General features: G+C 43.0%; 1 protein-coding gene and 1 long non-coding RNA gene across 2 annotated transcripts in view; one reads left to right on the top strand and one right to left on the bottom strand.

Moving 5' to 3' along the window:
- Positions 1-16: 16 nt before the first annotated feature.
- LOC133379082 (zinc finger protein 420-like) overlaps positions 17-18124 on the top strand; it is a 39852-nt gene continuing 21744 nt past the window's right edge. The window contains exons 1-6 of the mRNA XM_061613693.1: positions 17-379; positions 5768-5890; positions 6361-6930; positions 7603-7744; positions 8896-9804; positions 10340-10391. Coding sequence (XP_061469677.1) covers positions 6436-6930; positions 7603-7744; positions 8896-9804; positions 10340-10391 — 1598 coding nt within the window. The 5' untranslated portion in view covers positions 17-379; positions 5768-5890; positions 6361-6435. The remainder of the gene's footprint in view (positions 380-5767; positions 5891-6360; positions 6931-7602; positions 7745-8895; positions 9805-10339; positions 10392-18124) is intronic.
- On the bottom strand, positions 12248-12828 carry LOC133381884 (uncharacterized). The gene is made up of 2 exons (XR_009761743.1): positions 12745-12828; positions 12248-12377 (listed from the first exon to the last, which is right to left on the bottom strand). It is a non-coding gene; the product is annotated as an uncharacterized LOC133381884 (long non-coding RNA).

The following is an 18124-nucleotide window of genomic DNA, read 5'->3' as shown; positions in this document are numbered from 1 at the left end:
GCCTTTAACCCTGAATTGGACTCTTCCCCAAAGGATGGAAGGAGCCAATTTCTGCCTTTTTGCAAAAGCAAGCAGAAAATAGGAGAGGGGTTCCAGTAAGGGAGGAGTGTGTCCCCTCTCTCTCTCTCTCTCTCTCTCTCTCTCTCTCTCTCTCTCTCTCTCTCTCTCTCCCCCTCCCCCTCCCCCCTCCCTCCTCCTACTCCTGCTCCAGCAAAGCTCTCCTCTGTCCGATTGCCCCCTCCCTCTCCAAAATGTGCCAGGTGTTTTTTTTGCAGAGGGAAAAAAGGGGTTAAAGGGGCCGTCCCTTGCACTCCTAGAGAGGCTTCTAGGAGGAGGGAGTTACTTCCTCCCCCGTTTGGGAAAAGTTGGGAGGGGTTTGGTGAGTGAAATGGGGGGAACTGGGGGAACTGGGAAGGGGGGCATGGGAAGGGGGGGAGGAGGAGGGATGATGGTGATGCCCCCCTTGCGGTGGGGTTGGTGGTGGAGGAAGGCTCAGAGGAGGAAACTGAGGCAGGGGGAGGGGGAGTCGGGGGGGTTGGTTGAGGTTTACGACGCAGGAGCCTCCTTGCAAATGTAGGGCAGAAGAATCCTTTGATTCACCCCCCCCCAATACGAATCAGGCACCCTTAAAAAGAGAGAGGATCAACACAGGCTTTGCTTTTTGATCTATTCCTTTCTGCCTGATGCAATCTCTCGGTTTTTTGCAACAGGCAGGAAGACGTGGAGAGGGGGGGATCGCTTCTTTGCAGATTTGGGGAGAGGGTGGCGCGCGCGCCCTGTCCCCCCCTCCCTCGTTTCCCCGGCTCGGGGTTGAAGGCACAGGGCTCTGGGGCAGCCCTAAGGGAGCCTCGGCTGCTGGGAAACCCACATCCTCCCCCCCCCCACGCCATCATTGGGAAAACTAAGAGGGATCTAATCGATTTAGTGCAGGTTTGGAAGACCGGGAAACGAGGGCTGGTGTGCACACGCAGGGCTGCCTGGGGAGCTGCTGTCAGTCTAAGGCAGTGGTTCCCACCCCTTTCTTCTCCCTCCCGGACCCCTTGAAAATCACTGACGGTCTTATAATAGGATCGCAGAGTTGGAAGGGGCCCCTAAGGCCATCGAGTCCAACCCCCTTGGCAGACCACACTTCATGATTTTTCTGCCTGTTGAAGCAATTGTAACGCACGGTGCTAAGTGCCGTGTGGTTTTTTTATTTCTTAGTTGTATTTGCATCGCTTCTTTTTTTTTGTCTCTTAGTTATTGTATTGTAGTGCAGTGCGATTTGCATTCCAGAGCATTGAAACTGCGATGAAATGCCACCACTGAGAAGGCCCTTGATCTTGTCACTGCCCTCCGGGCCTCCCTATGAGTCGGGACCCGGAGGAGGGCCTTCGTAGCAGACCGTAGTGTACGAGCCGGTTCATAGCGGGAGAGGCGTTCCGACAGATATTGAGGTCCCGCGCCGTATAAAGCTTTATAGGTTAATACCAACACTTTGAATTTGGCCCGGAAGCGTATTGGAAGCCAGTGCAAGCGGGCCAAAACAGGTGTTATATGGTCAGACCGCTTCATTCTTGTTAGCAGTCTGGCCGCCGCAGTTTGCACCAGCTGTAGCTTCCGAACCGTCTTCAGAGGTAGCCCTACGTAGAGCGCATTACCGTAATCCAAACGTGAGGTTACCAGAGCGTGTACTACTGATGTAAGATCCTCCTTACTCAGGTAGGGACGTAGCTGGGCTACCAATCGAAGTTGGTAGAACGCATTCCGTGCCACCGAGGCTACATGAACCTTAAAGTTAACAGTCAATTTCCTCTTCCCAGGAAACTCTGAGAACTGTAGCTCTGTGGGTGGAACATGAGCCTCCTAACAGCTTTCACTACTCTTCACAAACTACACTTCCCAGGATTCTTTGAAGGAGCCATGACTGTTTAAAGTGGAATAATAGTGGAATAAATGTCCGGTGTGAATGTGGCCCATGTCTTCTGCTGGGTATTGGAAGGGTCAATCCCATTTAGTTAGTCATGGGTGCAGCTCGGTTTAGGGAGAACTAGATCCCCCCCCCAAGCCATTCCCTCAGGAACTTTCCTCCAAAACTTTTTCTCCAAGCACAAAGGACAGGCCTTGGGGGGGGGGTTATTTATTTATTACATGTATATCCTGCCCTTCCTTCCAGAAGGAGCCCAGAGCGGCAAACAAAAACACTAAAAGCACTTTAGAACATGGTAGAAACAAAAGACTTTGAAACATATTAAGACAAAAGATCTTTGGAAAAACAACTTAAGAAACATCTTTAGAAAGCAATTCCAGCCCAGATGATGACTGGGATAAGGTCTCTACTTAAAAGGGCTTGTTGAAAGAGGAAGGTCTTCAGTAGGCGCCGAAAAGATAGCAGAGGTTTCCTTATTGGTTCTGTCCTGTCAGCACTTCGTCTCATTGGCTCTCTGCAGTGCCTGTCTGATTAGACCAGCTTGGATAAGGTCTTTAAAAGGCTTGTTGAAAGAGGAAGGTCTTCAGTAGGCGCCGAAAAGATAGCAGAGGTTTCCTTATTGGTTCTGTCCTGTCAGCACTTCCTCTCATTAGCTCTCTGCAGTGCCTGTCTGATTAGACCAGCTTGGATAAGGTCTTTAAAAGGCTTGTTGAAAGAGGAAGGTCTTCAGTAGGCGCCAAAAAGGTAGCAGAGCACCCTTAACAAATTACAATTCCCAGGATTCATGAACAGGTGCTTAAAATGCATACTGCACATGGAGCCTAGGTCACCTTTCGGTGCATCTGTTTGGCCTCTGGAGAGCAGGATGATGGACTTGATGGGCCTTTGGCCTGATTTAGTTGCAGGGTTCCTCTTATGTTCTTATGGACTAGATATTTGAAAAGACGCCTCTCCAAAAAGTGTTCTGCGCAGGAGTTAAAATCTTCCCGGGAGGCCCCTTCGCTGTGTCCCATTTTTGGGTGCTATGCGTTATGTGATTGCCACAAGAGTATGTCTCCTCTGTGGTGACATCCTGGTTATAGAAAGCCCCATCCCACCCACCCTTGATCTCCACCTATGTTTTAGGTTTGGTACCAGGTTCAGAGTTTGTTGTTTCCTCAGGCATTTCGGGATATTTTGTTTTGAAGAGGGCAATGCACTGTGCTGGTGTTTATTTATTTATTTATTATTTGATTTATATCCTACCCTTCCTCTCAGTAGGAACCCAGGGTGGCAAACAAAAGCACTAAAAACACTTTAAAACATCATAAAAACAGACATTAAAATACATTAAAACAAAACAACTTTAAAAACATTTTTAAAAAAAAAACTTTGAAGACTTTTATTTTAAAAAAAGGTTAAAAAACATAAATTTTAAAAAAGGTTAAAAAACATAAATTTTAAAAAAGGTTAAAAATCATTTGTTTTTTTTAAAAAAGGTTTAAAATCATATTAAAAAGCAATTCCAACACAGAAGCAGACTGGGATAAGGTCTCAACTTAAAAGGCTTGTTGAAAGAGGAAGGTGTTCAATAGGCGCCAAAAAGATAACAGAAATGGTGCCTAATATTTGTATTGTATTGTGTGTACTGCCTTCAAGTCGATTCCGACTTATGGCGACCCTATGAATAGGGTTTTCATGAGGCTGAGAGGCAGTGACTGGCCCAAGGTCACCCAGTGAGCTTCATGGCTGTGTGGGGATTCGAACCCTGGTCTTCCAGGTCAAAGTCCAACACCTTAACCTCTACACCACACTGGCTCTCTGCCTAATATTTAAGGGCAGGGAATTCCAAAGGGAATTCTACTGTCTACACTTTATTAATGAGACTGTTGTTTTCAATTGAATCCTTGTAGCACACTCTGAAATTGATATGATATAGGGTAGGTTATAAATATTTTTAAGAATGATACTGTGTCCCCACCACCCCTCCAGGTTAAAAGAGATCTCAAGATCTGGGAAAGGCCGCTATCTGTGGCTGAGACCCTGAAGAACTGCTCCCAGTCAGGGTAGACATAGCCCAGCAGGACATATATTTGCATGCAGAGGCCCTCTGGTCTCCTGTTAAAAGGCAACTTTATTTATTTGATTATTTAAATAATTTCTATAATACTTAAAAAAAAACCTCTAAGCAGTTTACAACATTAAAACATTAAACAGAACAATTCAAAATATCAAATAAAGCATTACAAATGAAAATCTACAAATTGCAATAAAGAACCACATTCAAAACAGCATAGTTAGCAGGAAAACAAATTATTCTCTTGCAACAAACAAAAATTACATATGGAAATTGAATACAAACAAAATCCCACAGATAAAGCAGCAGCAGCATTATTTAATTGCTTTCCACATATATGTCTCATGGCGGTGTATGGAATATAATAAATTTATTTATTATTGTTATTATTAATTAAATTTATATACCGCCCCATAGCTGAAGCTCTCTGGGCGGTTTACAACAGACAAAACCTCTGACATACAATTAAAACCTCATATTTAAACAGTTTAAAAATACGTTAAAAATATCAGTTTAAAACTCATATTTAAACAGTTTAAAAACAGCACAAAAGAATTAACAGCAGGTGAATTTACATTTCATTTAAATTTGGTCTCCTTTGAGTGGAAGGGTGTATATACAATAATTTTTTTAAAAAAAGCAATACAAAATAGACACTTTTCAGAACAAAAATGTCATCGCTAAAAATGTGAATGATTAAGCAGCATAAATATCTTACAGTACAATCCAAATGACGGGCAGCCAGTGGGAGGAGGCGCAGGCGGAGAAGGAGGCCGCCGAAAGCTCCGTGGCATCCACTCCCTGTTTGGGAACTGCTGCCCCGGCGGATCGTCTCCATCGACATCTGTGCATGGAAGCCAGCAGGCAAGAGCCAGTTCCCACAAAACAGGCCTACCAGGGAGTAAGCGCTCCCCCTAGGGTGCCATGCGAATATTTTCATTTCCCTTGCTTATTACCCGGCAGAATTCTCATGGGGATTGGAGCACTCCAAGGGAGACTTTGATGTTGCATAAGTCCCCCCTCCCTGTGGATCCTCTCCTGCCACTCCTCTGGATTGCACCCTTAAATAAATATTTTATTTATTTATTTATTTAAAATATTTCTATCCTGCCCTTCTACCCTATCACAGGGCTTACAAAAATAAAATCTAAACAGTAAAATCACATAAACATTAAAATAAATTAAAATACCTAAAATACAATTAAAATACATAAAACTCTCTCTCTCTCTCTCTCTCTCTCTGCACATATATACATATATATAGGGATTGGTGATAAAGGGACTACAAAGGTAAAATTTAACATAGAAGGCATAAAATCAATGTCAGGCTCTACCTTCAGTCCTTCCCAAAGGCTCTCCGGAACAAGATTGTTCTCAGAAGTCTCCGGAAAACCATCTTGGGGTAGGGTGTTCCAAAGCTTGGGGGCCACAGCTCAAAAAGCTCTCTCCCACGTGCCTGTCAGTCTAACGTCTTTCACTCCAGGCACGCAGAGGAGACCAGACCAAATAGCGACTAAACAATAACGGATGTAGAAACTCCACACGCACACCCCCCATGCACATCCAGAAACATCTCCCAAACACATCCTTGGTGATCTTCCACATACAAACCTCTCTCTTAGGAACTCCAGCCAACCATGCTCATAATTCAGCTATAGAACATCAACACCTTTGCCTGTTGGCATGCTTCCCATAGGCATTTGGTTGCTCTATGGGAACAGGATCTGGTCTGGATAGGTCTTTGGTCTGATTCATCGGCAGGGAGAAAGGGCACCTATGAACACTGCTCTGCTTCTTTACAGACCCTATATAGGAGGCCACGGCTGCGGAGGTGCCTGTTCCTGCGACAGAAACACCCCTGTGCTTGGGATCTCTTGGGCAGCAGTGCAGAGTGACCCTGCAGACTCTCTGCGCCCAGAGCAAAGGTGAGTGGGAAGGCTGTAGGATCCTCCCCCATCCCCTGCCTTCCTCTTGTCACGGGGGCAAGAGATGGAGAGCTGCTGACAGTTGTAAAAGATGTGGATGAAGGTAGTTTTGTCCTACGGTTTTTCTAGGAGAGGACGTGCCCATCCCATCCAGTTAATGGAGATAAGGATTTTATCTAAATGCTTCTTCTGGCATAGTCTTGGTAGAAAACTGTCTTTCTCTTTGTGTCCCTGAATCATGTGACTATCGCACAGAATGGGCACAAGTTGTCGTTGCTATTGAACATATTAGTTGCTTGCTTACACCAAAAAGGTCTCCAGGCAACAGAAGTCTTTGCAGTAATGGGACACCTTTGTTGCATACAGCCTAGTATGTGATTATTTGCCTTGTACATTTTTTTTTTTTTTTTTAAAAACAAATTTAAAAAGTGGCACACTCTGGTTCTTGGGGTTTGTTTTCTTTCCCTCAGTGAGAAGCGCCACTTGAATTGCCAGGAACCTCGTTGGTTTGTGAGACTGATCAGGACCCTCCTCACCGAGCAAGAATGAAAGTGAAGTTGGAGCAAGGAGGTCATTTGGAGTCATTTGGAGCTGCACTTGAGCACAGAGAGAAAATGCATGCGCACAGCCAAGGAGGCAGCGAACTGGGGAAGGGAGCGGGAAGAGATCCTCACGCCGTGGAGGCTGGGAGCAGCGGGGAATTCTGGGGAGGAAACATGCAGAAGATCATGGGTAGAGACAACGTTAGCTCAGATACACTGTACCAGTGCTTCAGGCATTTCCGCTACCAGGAGGCTGAGGGACCGCGGGAGGTCTGCAGCCGACTTCACGACCTTTGCCGTCAGTGGCTGAAGCCGGAAAGGCACACAAAAGCTCAGATGCTGGACCTGGTGATCCTGGAGCAGTTCCTGGCTGTCCTCCCCCCGGAGATGGAGAGCTGGGTCAGGGAGTGCGGAGCGGAGACCAGCTCCCAGGCGGTGGCTCTGGCGGAAGGTTTCCTCCTGAGCCAGGCCGAGGGGAAGAAGCAGGAAGAGGAGCAGGTGAGGATGTTAAAACTTGGTGGTTCCAAGGGACAGGGCAGGCATGCAAGGACACTGTATTTTTAGAACACCTTACTCTCTCTATAAACCATCTCCTTCTTGTAGTGGAACATTAACTGTTGATGCACAGTCCGCTCAGACTCTTGGGGCCTCCAGCTTTGGGGGGGGGCAAAGCAAATTGTTTTCTAAGTTAGAATTGGACTAAGGAGGATCAATTTTAATGTCCCTACACAGGAAGCTCACTGGGGGGGCAGGGGGCAGTCGCATGCATCTACCTCACAAGGCTGTTGTGAGGATGAAATGGAAGGGATGGAAAGCCGTAGACTCTGCCCTGAGCCTTTTGGAGGAAGGGTGGGATAAAAATCTGAACATTTTATCACTGTCAAAGAGCCTCTTTAGGAAGGCTTATTTGTTGACTGGAACGCTTCTATCCTGTCCCCTTCTTGGGAAGGGCTGCAGCTCGGTGGCAGAACAGCTGCTTTGCATAAATTAGATTCAGTCCCCAACATTTCCAGGTAGGGCTTGGGATGACCCCCATCTGGAACTGCAGAGAGCTACTGCCTATCACCACATGATTTCTGAGTGAAGGAGAATTTGTGAGTGAAGGAGGAAGAGTTTTCCCACCCACCTTGGGTTTACCTGTTCATACGGAATGTTTCCTTCCCCTGTCAGGCTTCTCTATCCTTTGAGGAAGTGGCTGTGTGTTTCACCAAGGAGGAGGAGGAGGAGGAGGAATGGGCTCTGCTGCATCCCAGCCAAAGCGCCCTGCCCAGGGAAGTCTTGGTGGAGGATTTGGGGAACCTGGCCTCTCTAGGTAAGGCTCCCTCGTTTGAGTTAAAATGTGAAGTTGCCGTGTTTATTGCAAGTGAAGATTTCATTGGGAGGTCTGTGGCCTAGAGGTGGCTGCTGCACCTATTCCACTGTCTTCTGGCCTGGCCGGATTTGGGACCTCTTCACAAAGGGGAAAGCCCATATTTGGTGGCCCTTGGTCAGAGCGGAATGTTCCCAAAGAGGGAACGCTGGGCTTTCATTTCCTCTGCTGAGGTGTGGCTGAGGGGACACCCACAGATGCCAAGGTGTTTCTCATGGCCTGGAGACCTGGTTTGGGTCTGATGGGCACTCTGGTCATCCTGGTAATTCTGATATGCCGAGATAGACAGGCGAAAAGTCAATTTCTCTGACTTCTCTGTCACCAAGGTGAGTGGATACTGAGAGAGATCAGGGTTTAAACCTGAACTACATTTTTACATCTGGATTTTTTTCCTAATTAAAATGTCCTGCCAAAAAAAAAAAAATCAACTAAGAACATTACGTAGAGCTCTGCTGGATCAGGTGAAAGGCCCATCTAGTCCAACACTGTTCTTACAGTGGCCAACCAAATGTCTGCGGGATATGGTTTATTCAAAAGCATATGGGAGAAATCAGAGATTAACAATACAGTTCTGTGCCTGCCTAAGTAGAAATAAGCCCCATTGAGTTCAATAAGACTTACTCCAAAGTAAATATGCTGAAGAACCTGCAAAATGATTTGAGGAAACAAAGTTAGGGAAGAGACCATTTCACAAAACCATTTCAAGCTGGTGGGTCAATTTCACATTTTTTTGGTTGAATTACTGTTCCTCTAGCCTTAGCTAAAACCTGTAAATAGTGCATGTATGTGGTACTTCTGAAGGCTTAGAGCAACTCTAAGTCTTTGGCAGGCCTGGCAGAGTAGAAGTACACATGTGCTACTTCTCCATAGCACTGGATTGGATATGATCCTTAATCCAAAAGGAACTCCCTCCCAACTGAGATGAGACAGGCAGTCTTCCTTGCCCAGCTTTTAGGCGCATGACAAAGACTTTTTTTCTTCAAGCAGGAATCACGTAGCGCTTGATTTTATGACAATTTTCATTGTTTTATTTTTACATTTCTGTGGTTTGTTTCTGTGTACACCACTTACCAGATTTCTCTTGTCTGTTCCAGCAGGTGGCGGGTGGGACAGTAAGGACAATGACAGACCATGTGAGAGAAACAAGCTTCAAGAAATGGAAGAGAACTTCATAAATACAGAACAACTGAAACAGCAGGAGGGAAACCAAATGGAGAAGTGGGTTAATGAATCCATTACTCCCCAGGGTGATAACTGTCATGGAATTCCAATTCAGCAAGAAAACCAGAAAGGGACAAGAAGGAATGCCTGTCCAGTATTGGGGAAAAATCACAAATCGGACATTAATGTCCACTGGAAAATTCACACAGAAGAGAAACCATATAAATGTATGGAATGTGGAAAGAACTTCAGCCAGAGCACCCTCCTTAGGTTACATCAGAGAATCCACACAGGGGAGAAACCCTATAGCTGCTCAGACTGTGGGAAGAGATTTTATGATAGATCTCATCTCAACAGCCACAAAAGAACCCACACTGGGGAAAAACCGTATAAATGTCTGGAGTGTGGAAAGAACTTCAGTCACAAGGTAAACCTTACCTCCCATCAAAGAATTCATACAGGAGAGAAACCTTATAACTGCTCAGACTGTGGGAAGAGCTTTTGTGACAAACAGAATCTTATTCGACACCAAAGAATCCACACAGGAGAGAAACCATATAAATGCCAGGAGTGCGGGCAGAACTTCAGGCAGCGTGCAACCCTCACTTCACATCAAAGAGTCCACACAGGGGAGAGACCATACCAATGCTTGGAATGCGGAAAGTGCTTTTTTAGGAAAGCAGAACTAAACAGACACCACAGAATCCACAAAGGGGAAGAAAGACCAGTCATTTCTTGGAGTGTCGAAATGGCTTCAGATGGTGTATCAATCTTATGTCCCATTAGAGAACATGCAGAGGAAAATCAATGTATAACTTCTGAGATTAAGCAGGAACATTATTGCTAAATCAGTCCTTGCTAGTTCTCACAGAATTTGCATGAGAGAGACACGTCCCCCTCCTCCAATAAATATTTGGGAGAGTGGAAAGAGCTTCAGCTAGAGAAAAATATATAATGTAGAGTTTGTACCAAGATCTCGTGTGAGAAATCAAACTTTAACGCAGATTATACCTGAGGCTGATGGACCATTCTCCCTTCTCAAACAAGAGTAGGCTTCATATTTCTTGATTTTGGATGTGTAATCTCTCGTGTGCCTTACTGAGTCCTGTCACCACTTGCGAAATCTGACTAATCAGCCAGCCTGCATATACTTCTTTGGTGCCTATTTTCCTATTAAAATATACACATTGGATGCATCTGGGGTTCTGTCTGCACCCTGCCTCACCAAGCGATGCACATTAAGCCGCATTTCACTATTGGAGAGTTGTCATGTTTTTCTGGTTAGTAACTGGAATGGATGACTTGAATAATCCGAGAATTATGCAGGAGTAGATATGTTTAGGTTCTCGTTTCCAGATCCTGGTGTTGCTGGCTAAGGGTATGGACATAGATTAGAAGAAGGGGGTCACAGCAGTGAGAATGCTGTCCTGTAAACTCCCTCTTCAGTGCTGTCCTCTAAGCTCCCTCTTCAGTGCTGTCCACTAAGCTCCCTCTTCAGTGCTGTCCACTAAGCTCCCTCTTCAGTGCTGTCCACTAAGCTCCCTCTTCAGTGCTGTCCACTAAGCTCCCTCTTCAGTGCTGTCCTCTAAGCTCCCTCTTCAGTGCTGTCCTCTAAGCTCCCTCTTCAGTGCTGTCCTCTAAGCTCCCTTTTTAATGTTCATTTGGCTGAGGCATAACAGCAGAGCCAATGCTGGAATATGCTACAGATATAAACGGACTGTTTTGTCACTGCCACAAGGACTGGATTTGAGGAATCCAGTGTTAGTTGCCAAAAGAGGTTGAGTAGCTCCTTTCTCTGGTATTTACCTGGAGGGCACTTTTCTTCAGCAGCAACAGGAGGACGGCGAGGCAGCTGTGGCAGTTAGTGGTGGGGGCAGACCAATGATCAAGAAACGAAAGTTCTCTTCTGCCAAAGAGTTTTCTGGCGGTTGAATTTTCCTTCATCACTGACAATGTGATTGGGTCCTTCACTGCACCCAAAGGCTGCAGACTGGATTAGAGGGGGGAGGGCAGTATATACTGCACATCCAGCCCTCTTCACTCCCCACATCTCATAATCTGATGCGTGAAATGGCTGTTGCGCTCAGCCCTCACCCTGGGCAGAATTGGCTGTGCAGAACCCCTTTTTACCCACAGTCGCCTTGGGCTCAGTATTACCCAGTAGTCACAGGCAACAAGGAATTGCATGCAAATGAGCAGCAGGGCTGGCAGAAAAGGATAGAGAGCTCTATCCGTCCTGTGCACCCCAAGCAGGCTGCCAGTGGAAAGGAAGCCCTCTACCAGCCCTCCAGCTAGTACATTTTTTTGCAGGCTAGTAACTCTTGTGCATTTTTTTTTTACAAGGCAGCCTTACGATTATTTGTCCTTCCACCTTCCTCATAAGCTTTCTTTTTTAATAGCTGGTGGAACCAAATTGGAATGTTCAATATTTATGCTAGTCTGTAGTGTAAATTAACCCTGTGTGTTTCATAACCTGAGGAACATATCGATCCTTTCTCGGTTCTCATTTCCCAGTCTAACTCAATTTACTTTCCAAATACCACCAAGGCAAATACCTATTTGGGAAGTATTTTGCCTGTAACTTGCTGCACATTGGAGAGGGGTATATTGCATAGCGCAGTGGCGAGGAACCATCAGGCCTCCTCCTTTTCACCTGTGAGGCCATTTTGGCCAAGCCACACCCACCTGCCCTACACCTGATGTCATATATGATGCTGTGTAGGACAGGTAACACCACAGCACATTGCAAGTCCCGACAGTCAGCTGATTGTCAGGGTTTCAACACATCGTGCACTGCACATGGTTTGATTTCAAACTATGCAGGCAAAAGCATAATTGCAGTGTCAGTCGGGCAGCTTTGCCTGCCTGTCAAACTTGTCCTGCAGGGGTGTGGAGGAGTTAAGGATCAAGCTCCAGGCTCCAGTTCCTCGCACCTGATGTAGCATACCTCACCTGGGTGTTTATTTTTGCCTTTCCATAATGTTTTGTACTCAAAAGAGTTGGACAGTATCTCAGAGACCATCTTATCCAACCTCCCGCTCAACATAGGGTCTGCAATAAAGGATGCAACTTCAGCATCTGTGATAGCTGGCCTCCCAGCCTCTGCTTGAATACTTGGGCAAAAGAAACCACAGTCTGTTCCACTGTCAAGCAACTCGTTATTTATTTATTTATTACATTTATGTACTGCCCCATAGCCAAGCTCTCTGGGTGGTTTACAAAAATTAAAAAGATAAAAGTGTGAAGCATTCACTGGAAACACAAATAGGAGGTCAGAGACCAGAATGCTGAAAAGAGGTAGCTTTTATTCTGTGCACAAAGGCACCATTGATTTCTTGTATATAAAAATTTTTCTGTGTAAAATATGCTAAAGCCCAACGCGTTTCAGCTTGTGCAGTCAAGCCTTCATCAGGGGCTAAAATACAAAATATTGAATATTATTAAAAAAAACTTACTAACAACTTAAACACACACATTCATTTCTAGAAGAACACAGTTACAGAAATGTTGTAGCCAAATGTTGCTTTCATTAATCTCAGAATATAGTTACAAAACTCTAACAACTTAAATACATACTAACAACTTAACAACCTAAAAACACATATTTTTTCATTTCTGGAAGGACACAGTTACAGAAATGTTGCAGTCAAATGTTACTTTTATTATATATCAAAATATAGTTGCAAAACTCTAACAATTTAAATACATATCTAATTCTAAAAAAACAATTACAGAATAATATTGCAGTCAATATTGCTTCAATATTTTCAAATTATACTTACAAAATTAGACTCTTCAGTAAAATATTAAGACAAACTTTTTCTGGTATCTTCCTTATCGCTGTTGTCATGTAAAGTAAACTGAACCCAAATTCAAAGAAATATAGAACTCTGCAGCATGCAATGAGTTGAACCTGCTTGATAATTACTTCACCACACCTGACTTAAATTTGTGTTTGTTCTGAATTAGAGTAGAGGTAACAGGTTGAATCCCTCATTTAATCCATTAGGAATCATAGTATCTAATTCCAGAATCCAATATAGTTCTCTACGCAATAAATTGTCTATGTTTTTTCCAAAAACCTTTTCCAAAACCCCAAACTTGTATTCTGTTATAGAATGGGGACACTGAATATGATGTTCTACAAGAGGCGCCCCTCTTCTGTTATTCCTTAAATTACTCCAATGTTCCCCTATCCTTATTTTCACCATTCTTGAGGTTTGTTCTATGTATAGTTTTTTACATCCACATTGTATAATGTAGATGACCCTATCTGTATTACAGGTGGAAAAGTGCCTCAAATGATATTTCTTCTGATTGGCAGGATTGACAAAAACTGTCATTCTGCTGGTGTTTTTACAAAAAATGCAGTGGCCACAGGGGTGGTGACCCAGGGGAGAGGTTGTACCTGGGAGTAAGCTCTGTCTATGTTGAGTGAGATCTTTTAATTCACTATGTACTAGAATGTCCTTAAGATTCTTCGTTCTTTTATAAGAGATCCTTGGAGGTTCCTGACAGCCCTTAAGATGTTCCACTATATGCCAGTGTTTTCTTATACTATTCTCTAACTTATTAGCAACATGATCAAACGTTAATATGCAGTTCACACGGATAGAATCTTTTTGTGATGATTTTATGAAGAGTTCTTCCTGTTTCTTATTAGCTGTTTTTTTAAAGTTATTCTCAATAATAGAGGATGGATATCCTCTATTCCATAGCTGTTTTTTTAAGGATGAAGATTGTGTTAAGAAATCTTCCTCTGTAGTGCAGTTACGTTTTATTCTAAGAAACTGTCCATGGGGTAAATTATCTCTTAATACTTTTGGGTGTGAACTGTCATATTTTAAATAAGTATTTTTATCTGTAGTTTTTTTATAAATTTTTGTATGTAAACTATTGTTTAGTTTCTTAATGTCTAAATCCAAAAAATGTATTTGATCCAAATTGTATTGATAATCAAATTGAATATTGGTGTTTTTGTTGTTAACCCATCTTTCAAAATCATGGAGAGATTCTGGGGTGCCTCTCCAAATAAAAAAAACATCATCAATATATCTCCACCACCCTATTAATTGTTCAACATGAGATTCATTACTGATATCTTTTTCAAACTCTTCCATATAAAGGTTTGCTATTTCTGGAGCCATAGGGCATCCCATTGCTACTCCTTTAATTTGCCAATAATAATGATTATCAAATTTAAAGTAATTGTTACGCATAGCTATTTCTGCTAAATCATAAAAGAAAAGTTTGTTGATTTCTTTCTAAAACCTTTTATACCTTGTATTCCTTCCTATATTAGAGATTCTGCTGACTTTATTAATAAGATGCAATATGTTCATATAGATGATGCGGACCTTCTAGTTACTATGGACATTAGATCATTATACACTAATATTCCTCAGAATGAAGCCCTTGATACCATACGTGCTACGTTGGATTTAAGAACAGAAATTTATCCTCCTACCCATTTCCTTTATGATTTAGCAGAAATAGCTATGCGTAACAATTACTTTAAATTTGATAATCATTATTATTGGCAAATTAAAGGAGTAGCAATGGGATGCCCCATGGGTCCAGAAATAGCAAACCTTTATATGGAAGAGTTTGAAAAAGATATCAGTAATGAATCTCATGTTGAACAAATAATAGGGTGGTGGAGATATATTGATGATGTTTTTTTTATTTGGAGAGGCACCCCAGAATCTCTCCATGATTTTGTAAGATGGGTTAACAACAAAAACACCAATATTCAATTTGATTATCAATACAATTTGGATCAAATACATTTTTTGGATTTAGACATTAAGAAACTAAACAATAGTTTACATACAAAAATTTATAAAAAAACCTACAGATAAAAATACTTATTTAAAATATGACAGTTCACACCCAAAAGTATTAAGAGATAATTTACCCCATGGACAGTTTCTTAGAATAAAACGTAACTGCACTACAGAGGAAGATTTCTTAACACAATCTTCATCCTTAAAAAAACAGCTATGAAATAGAGGATATCGATCCCCTATTATTGAGAATAACTTTAAAAAAGCAGCTAATAAGAAACAGGAAGAACTCTTCATAAAATCATCACAAAAAGATTCTATCCGTGTGAACTGCATATTAACGTTTGATCATGTTGCTAATAAGTTAGAGAATAGTATAAGAAAACACTGGCATATAGTGGAACATCTTAAGGGCTGTCAGGAACCTCCAAGGATCTCTTATAAAAGAACGAAGAATCTTAAGGACATTCTAGTACATAGTGAATTAAAAGATCTCACTCAACATAGACAGAGCTTACTCCCAGGTACAACCTCTCCCCTGGGTCACCACCCCTGTGGCCACTGCATTTTTTGTAAAAACACCAGCAGAATGACAGTTTTTGTCAATCCTGCCAATCAGAAGAAATATCATTTGAGGCACTTTTCCACCTGTAATACAGGTAGGGTCATCTACATTATACAATGTGGATGTAAAAAACTATACATAGAACAAACCTCAAGAATGGTGAAAATAAGGATAGGGGAACATTGGAGTAATTTAAGGAATAACAGAAGAGGGGCGCCTCTTGTAGAACATCATATTCAGTGTCCCCATTCTATAACAGAATACAAGTTTGGGGTTTTGGAAAAGGTTTTTGGAAAAAACATAGACAATTTATTGCGTAGAGAACTATATTGGATTCTGGAATTAGATACTATGATTCCTAATGGGTTAAATGAGGGATTCAACCTGTTACCTCTACTCTAATTCAGAACAAACACAAATTTAAGTCAGGTGTGGTGAAGTAATTATCAAGCAGGTTCAACTCATTGCATGCTGCAGAGTTCTATATTTCTTTGAATTTGGGTTCAGTTTACTTTACATGACAACAGCGATAAGGAAGATACCAGAAAAAGTTTGTCTTAATATTTTACTGAAGAGTCTAATTTTGTAAGTATAATTTGAAAATATTGAAGCAATATTGACTGCAATATTATTCTGTAATTGTTTTTTTAGAATTAGATATGTATTTAAGTTGTTAGAGTTTTGCAACTATATTTTGATATATAATAAAAGTAACATTTGACTGCAACATTTCTGTAACTGTGTCCTTCCAGAAATGAAAAAATATGTGTTTTTAGGTTGTTAAGTTGTTAGTATGTATTTAAGTTGTTAGAGTTTTGTAACTATATTCTGAGATTAATGAAAGCAACATTTGGCTACAACATTTCTGTAACTGTGTTCTTCTAGAAATGAATGTGTGTGTTTAAGTTGTTAGTAAGTTTTTTTTAATAATATTCAATATTTTGTATTTTAGCCCCTGATGAAGGCTTGACTGCACAAGCTGAAACGCGTTGGGCTTTAGCATATTTTACACAGAAAAATTTTTATATACAAGAAATCAATGGTGCCTTTGTGCACAGAATAAAAGCTACATCTTTTCAGCATTCTGGTCTCTCACCTCCTATTTGTGTTTACAAAAATTAAAAACATTGAACATTAAAAACAAATATACAATTTTAAAAACCATACAAAATTTAAAACCATGAAGCACAGATAAATCAGGTAAAGGACCTGGGGTCAGAGCTCAGCACATGCTGTTAGAATGCCTGGCAGAAAAGGAAAGTCTTGATCTCGCACTAAAAAGATAACAATGTTGGCGTCAGGTGAACTTAGTCGGGAAGATCATTCCATAATTTGGGGGCCACCACTGAAAAGGCCCTCTCCCTTGTTGCCATCCTCCAAGCTTCCCTTGGAGTAGGCACACAGAGGAGGGCCTTTGATGTTGTGCATAGTGTCAGGAGTGGCGTTTTGTCAGGTATTGTGGTCCCAAGCCGTGTAAGGCTTTATAGGTTAGAACCAGCACCTTGAACTGGGCTCGGAAACATACAGGCAGCCAATGCAAGCGGGTCAGAATTGGTTTTATATGTTTGAACCGTCTGGTCCCTGTTACAGCTGCAGTTTCTGAACCGTCTTCAAAGGCAGCCCCACGTAGAGTGCATTGCAGTAATCTAACTTGGAGATTACCAGAGCATGGACAACTGAAGCCAGGTTATCCCTGTCCAGATAGGGGCATAGCTGGGCCAACAACTGAAGTTGGTAGAAGGCACTCCATGCCACAGAGGCTACCTGAGCCTCAAGTGACAGAGATGGTTCTAGGAGAACCCCCAAGCTACGAACCTGCTCCTTTAGGGGGAGTGCAACCCCATCCAGGACAGGTTGGACATCCACCGTCCAGTCAGAAGAACCACCCACTAGCAGCATCTCAGTCTTGTCTCGACTGAGCCTCAGTTTATTAGCCCTCATCCAGTCCATTGTCGCAGCCAGGCTCCGGTTCAGCACATTGACAGCCTCACCTGAAGAAGATGAAAAGGGGAAATAGAGCTGCGTGTCATCAGCATACTGATAGCAACGCACTCCAAAGCTCTGGATGACCGCACCCAACAGTTTCATGTAGATGTTGAACAGCATGGAGAACAGAACTGACCCCTGTGGAACCCCATACTGGAGAGTCCAGGGGGCCGAGCAATGTTCCCCAAGCACCACCTTCTGGAGGCGACCTGCCAAGTAGGAGCGGAACCACTGCAATGCAGTACCTCCCACTCCCAACTCAGCCAGTCTCCCCAGAAGGATACCATGGTCGATGGTATCGAAAGCTGCTGAGAGATCAAGGAGAATCAAGAGTCACACTCCCCCTGTCTCTCTCCCAACAAAGGTCATCATACAGGGCGACCAAGGCTGTTTCCGTGCCAAAACCAGGCCTGAAACCCGACTGAAATAGATCCAGATAATCGGTCTCATCCTAGAGTGTCTGGAGCTGGCCTGCAACCACTCGTTCCAGGACCTTGCCCAGGAATGGAACATTTGCTACCGGCCTGTAGTTATTAAGATTTTCCATGTCCAGGGAAGATTTTATTGGTAGCAAGTTTCTGCTAACATGTAGCCAAAATCTACTTCCTTGCAATTTCTACCCATTAGTTTTAGTTGTTCCCTCTGAGCAACAGAGGAGTCTGGCTGGCCGCTGTGAGAGCAGGATGCTTCCCTAGGTGGGCCATTAACCTCATCCAGCACAGCTCTTCTTACCATATCTGTGCTTTTAAGTCAGGCCCAGTGGCCAAATGTGGCCCTCCAGGCCTCTGTATCTGGCCCTTACGGCTCTCCCCAGGCTTGGCTATA

The sequence above is a fragment of the Rhineura floridana genome, chromosome 3 (assembly GCF_030035675.1).
Source record: "Rhineura floridana isolate rRhiFlo1 chromosome 3, rRhiFlo1.hap2, whole genome shotgun sequence".
Classification (NCBI taxonomy): Eukaryota; Metazoa; Chordata; class Lepidosauria; order Squamata; family Rhineuridae; genus Rhineura; species Rhineura floridana.
Note: the sequence above shows the minus strand (reverse complement) of the source record. Positions and strands in the feature narration are given on the sequence as shown.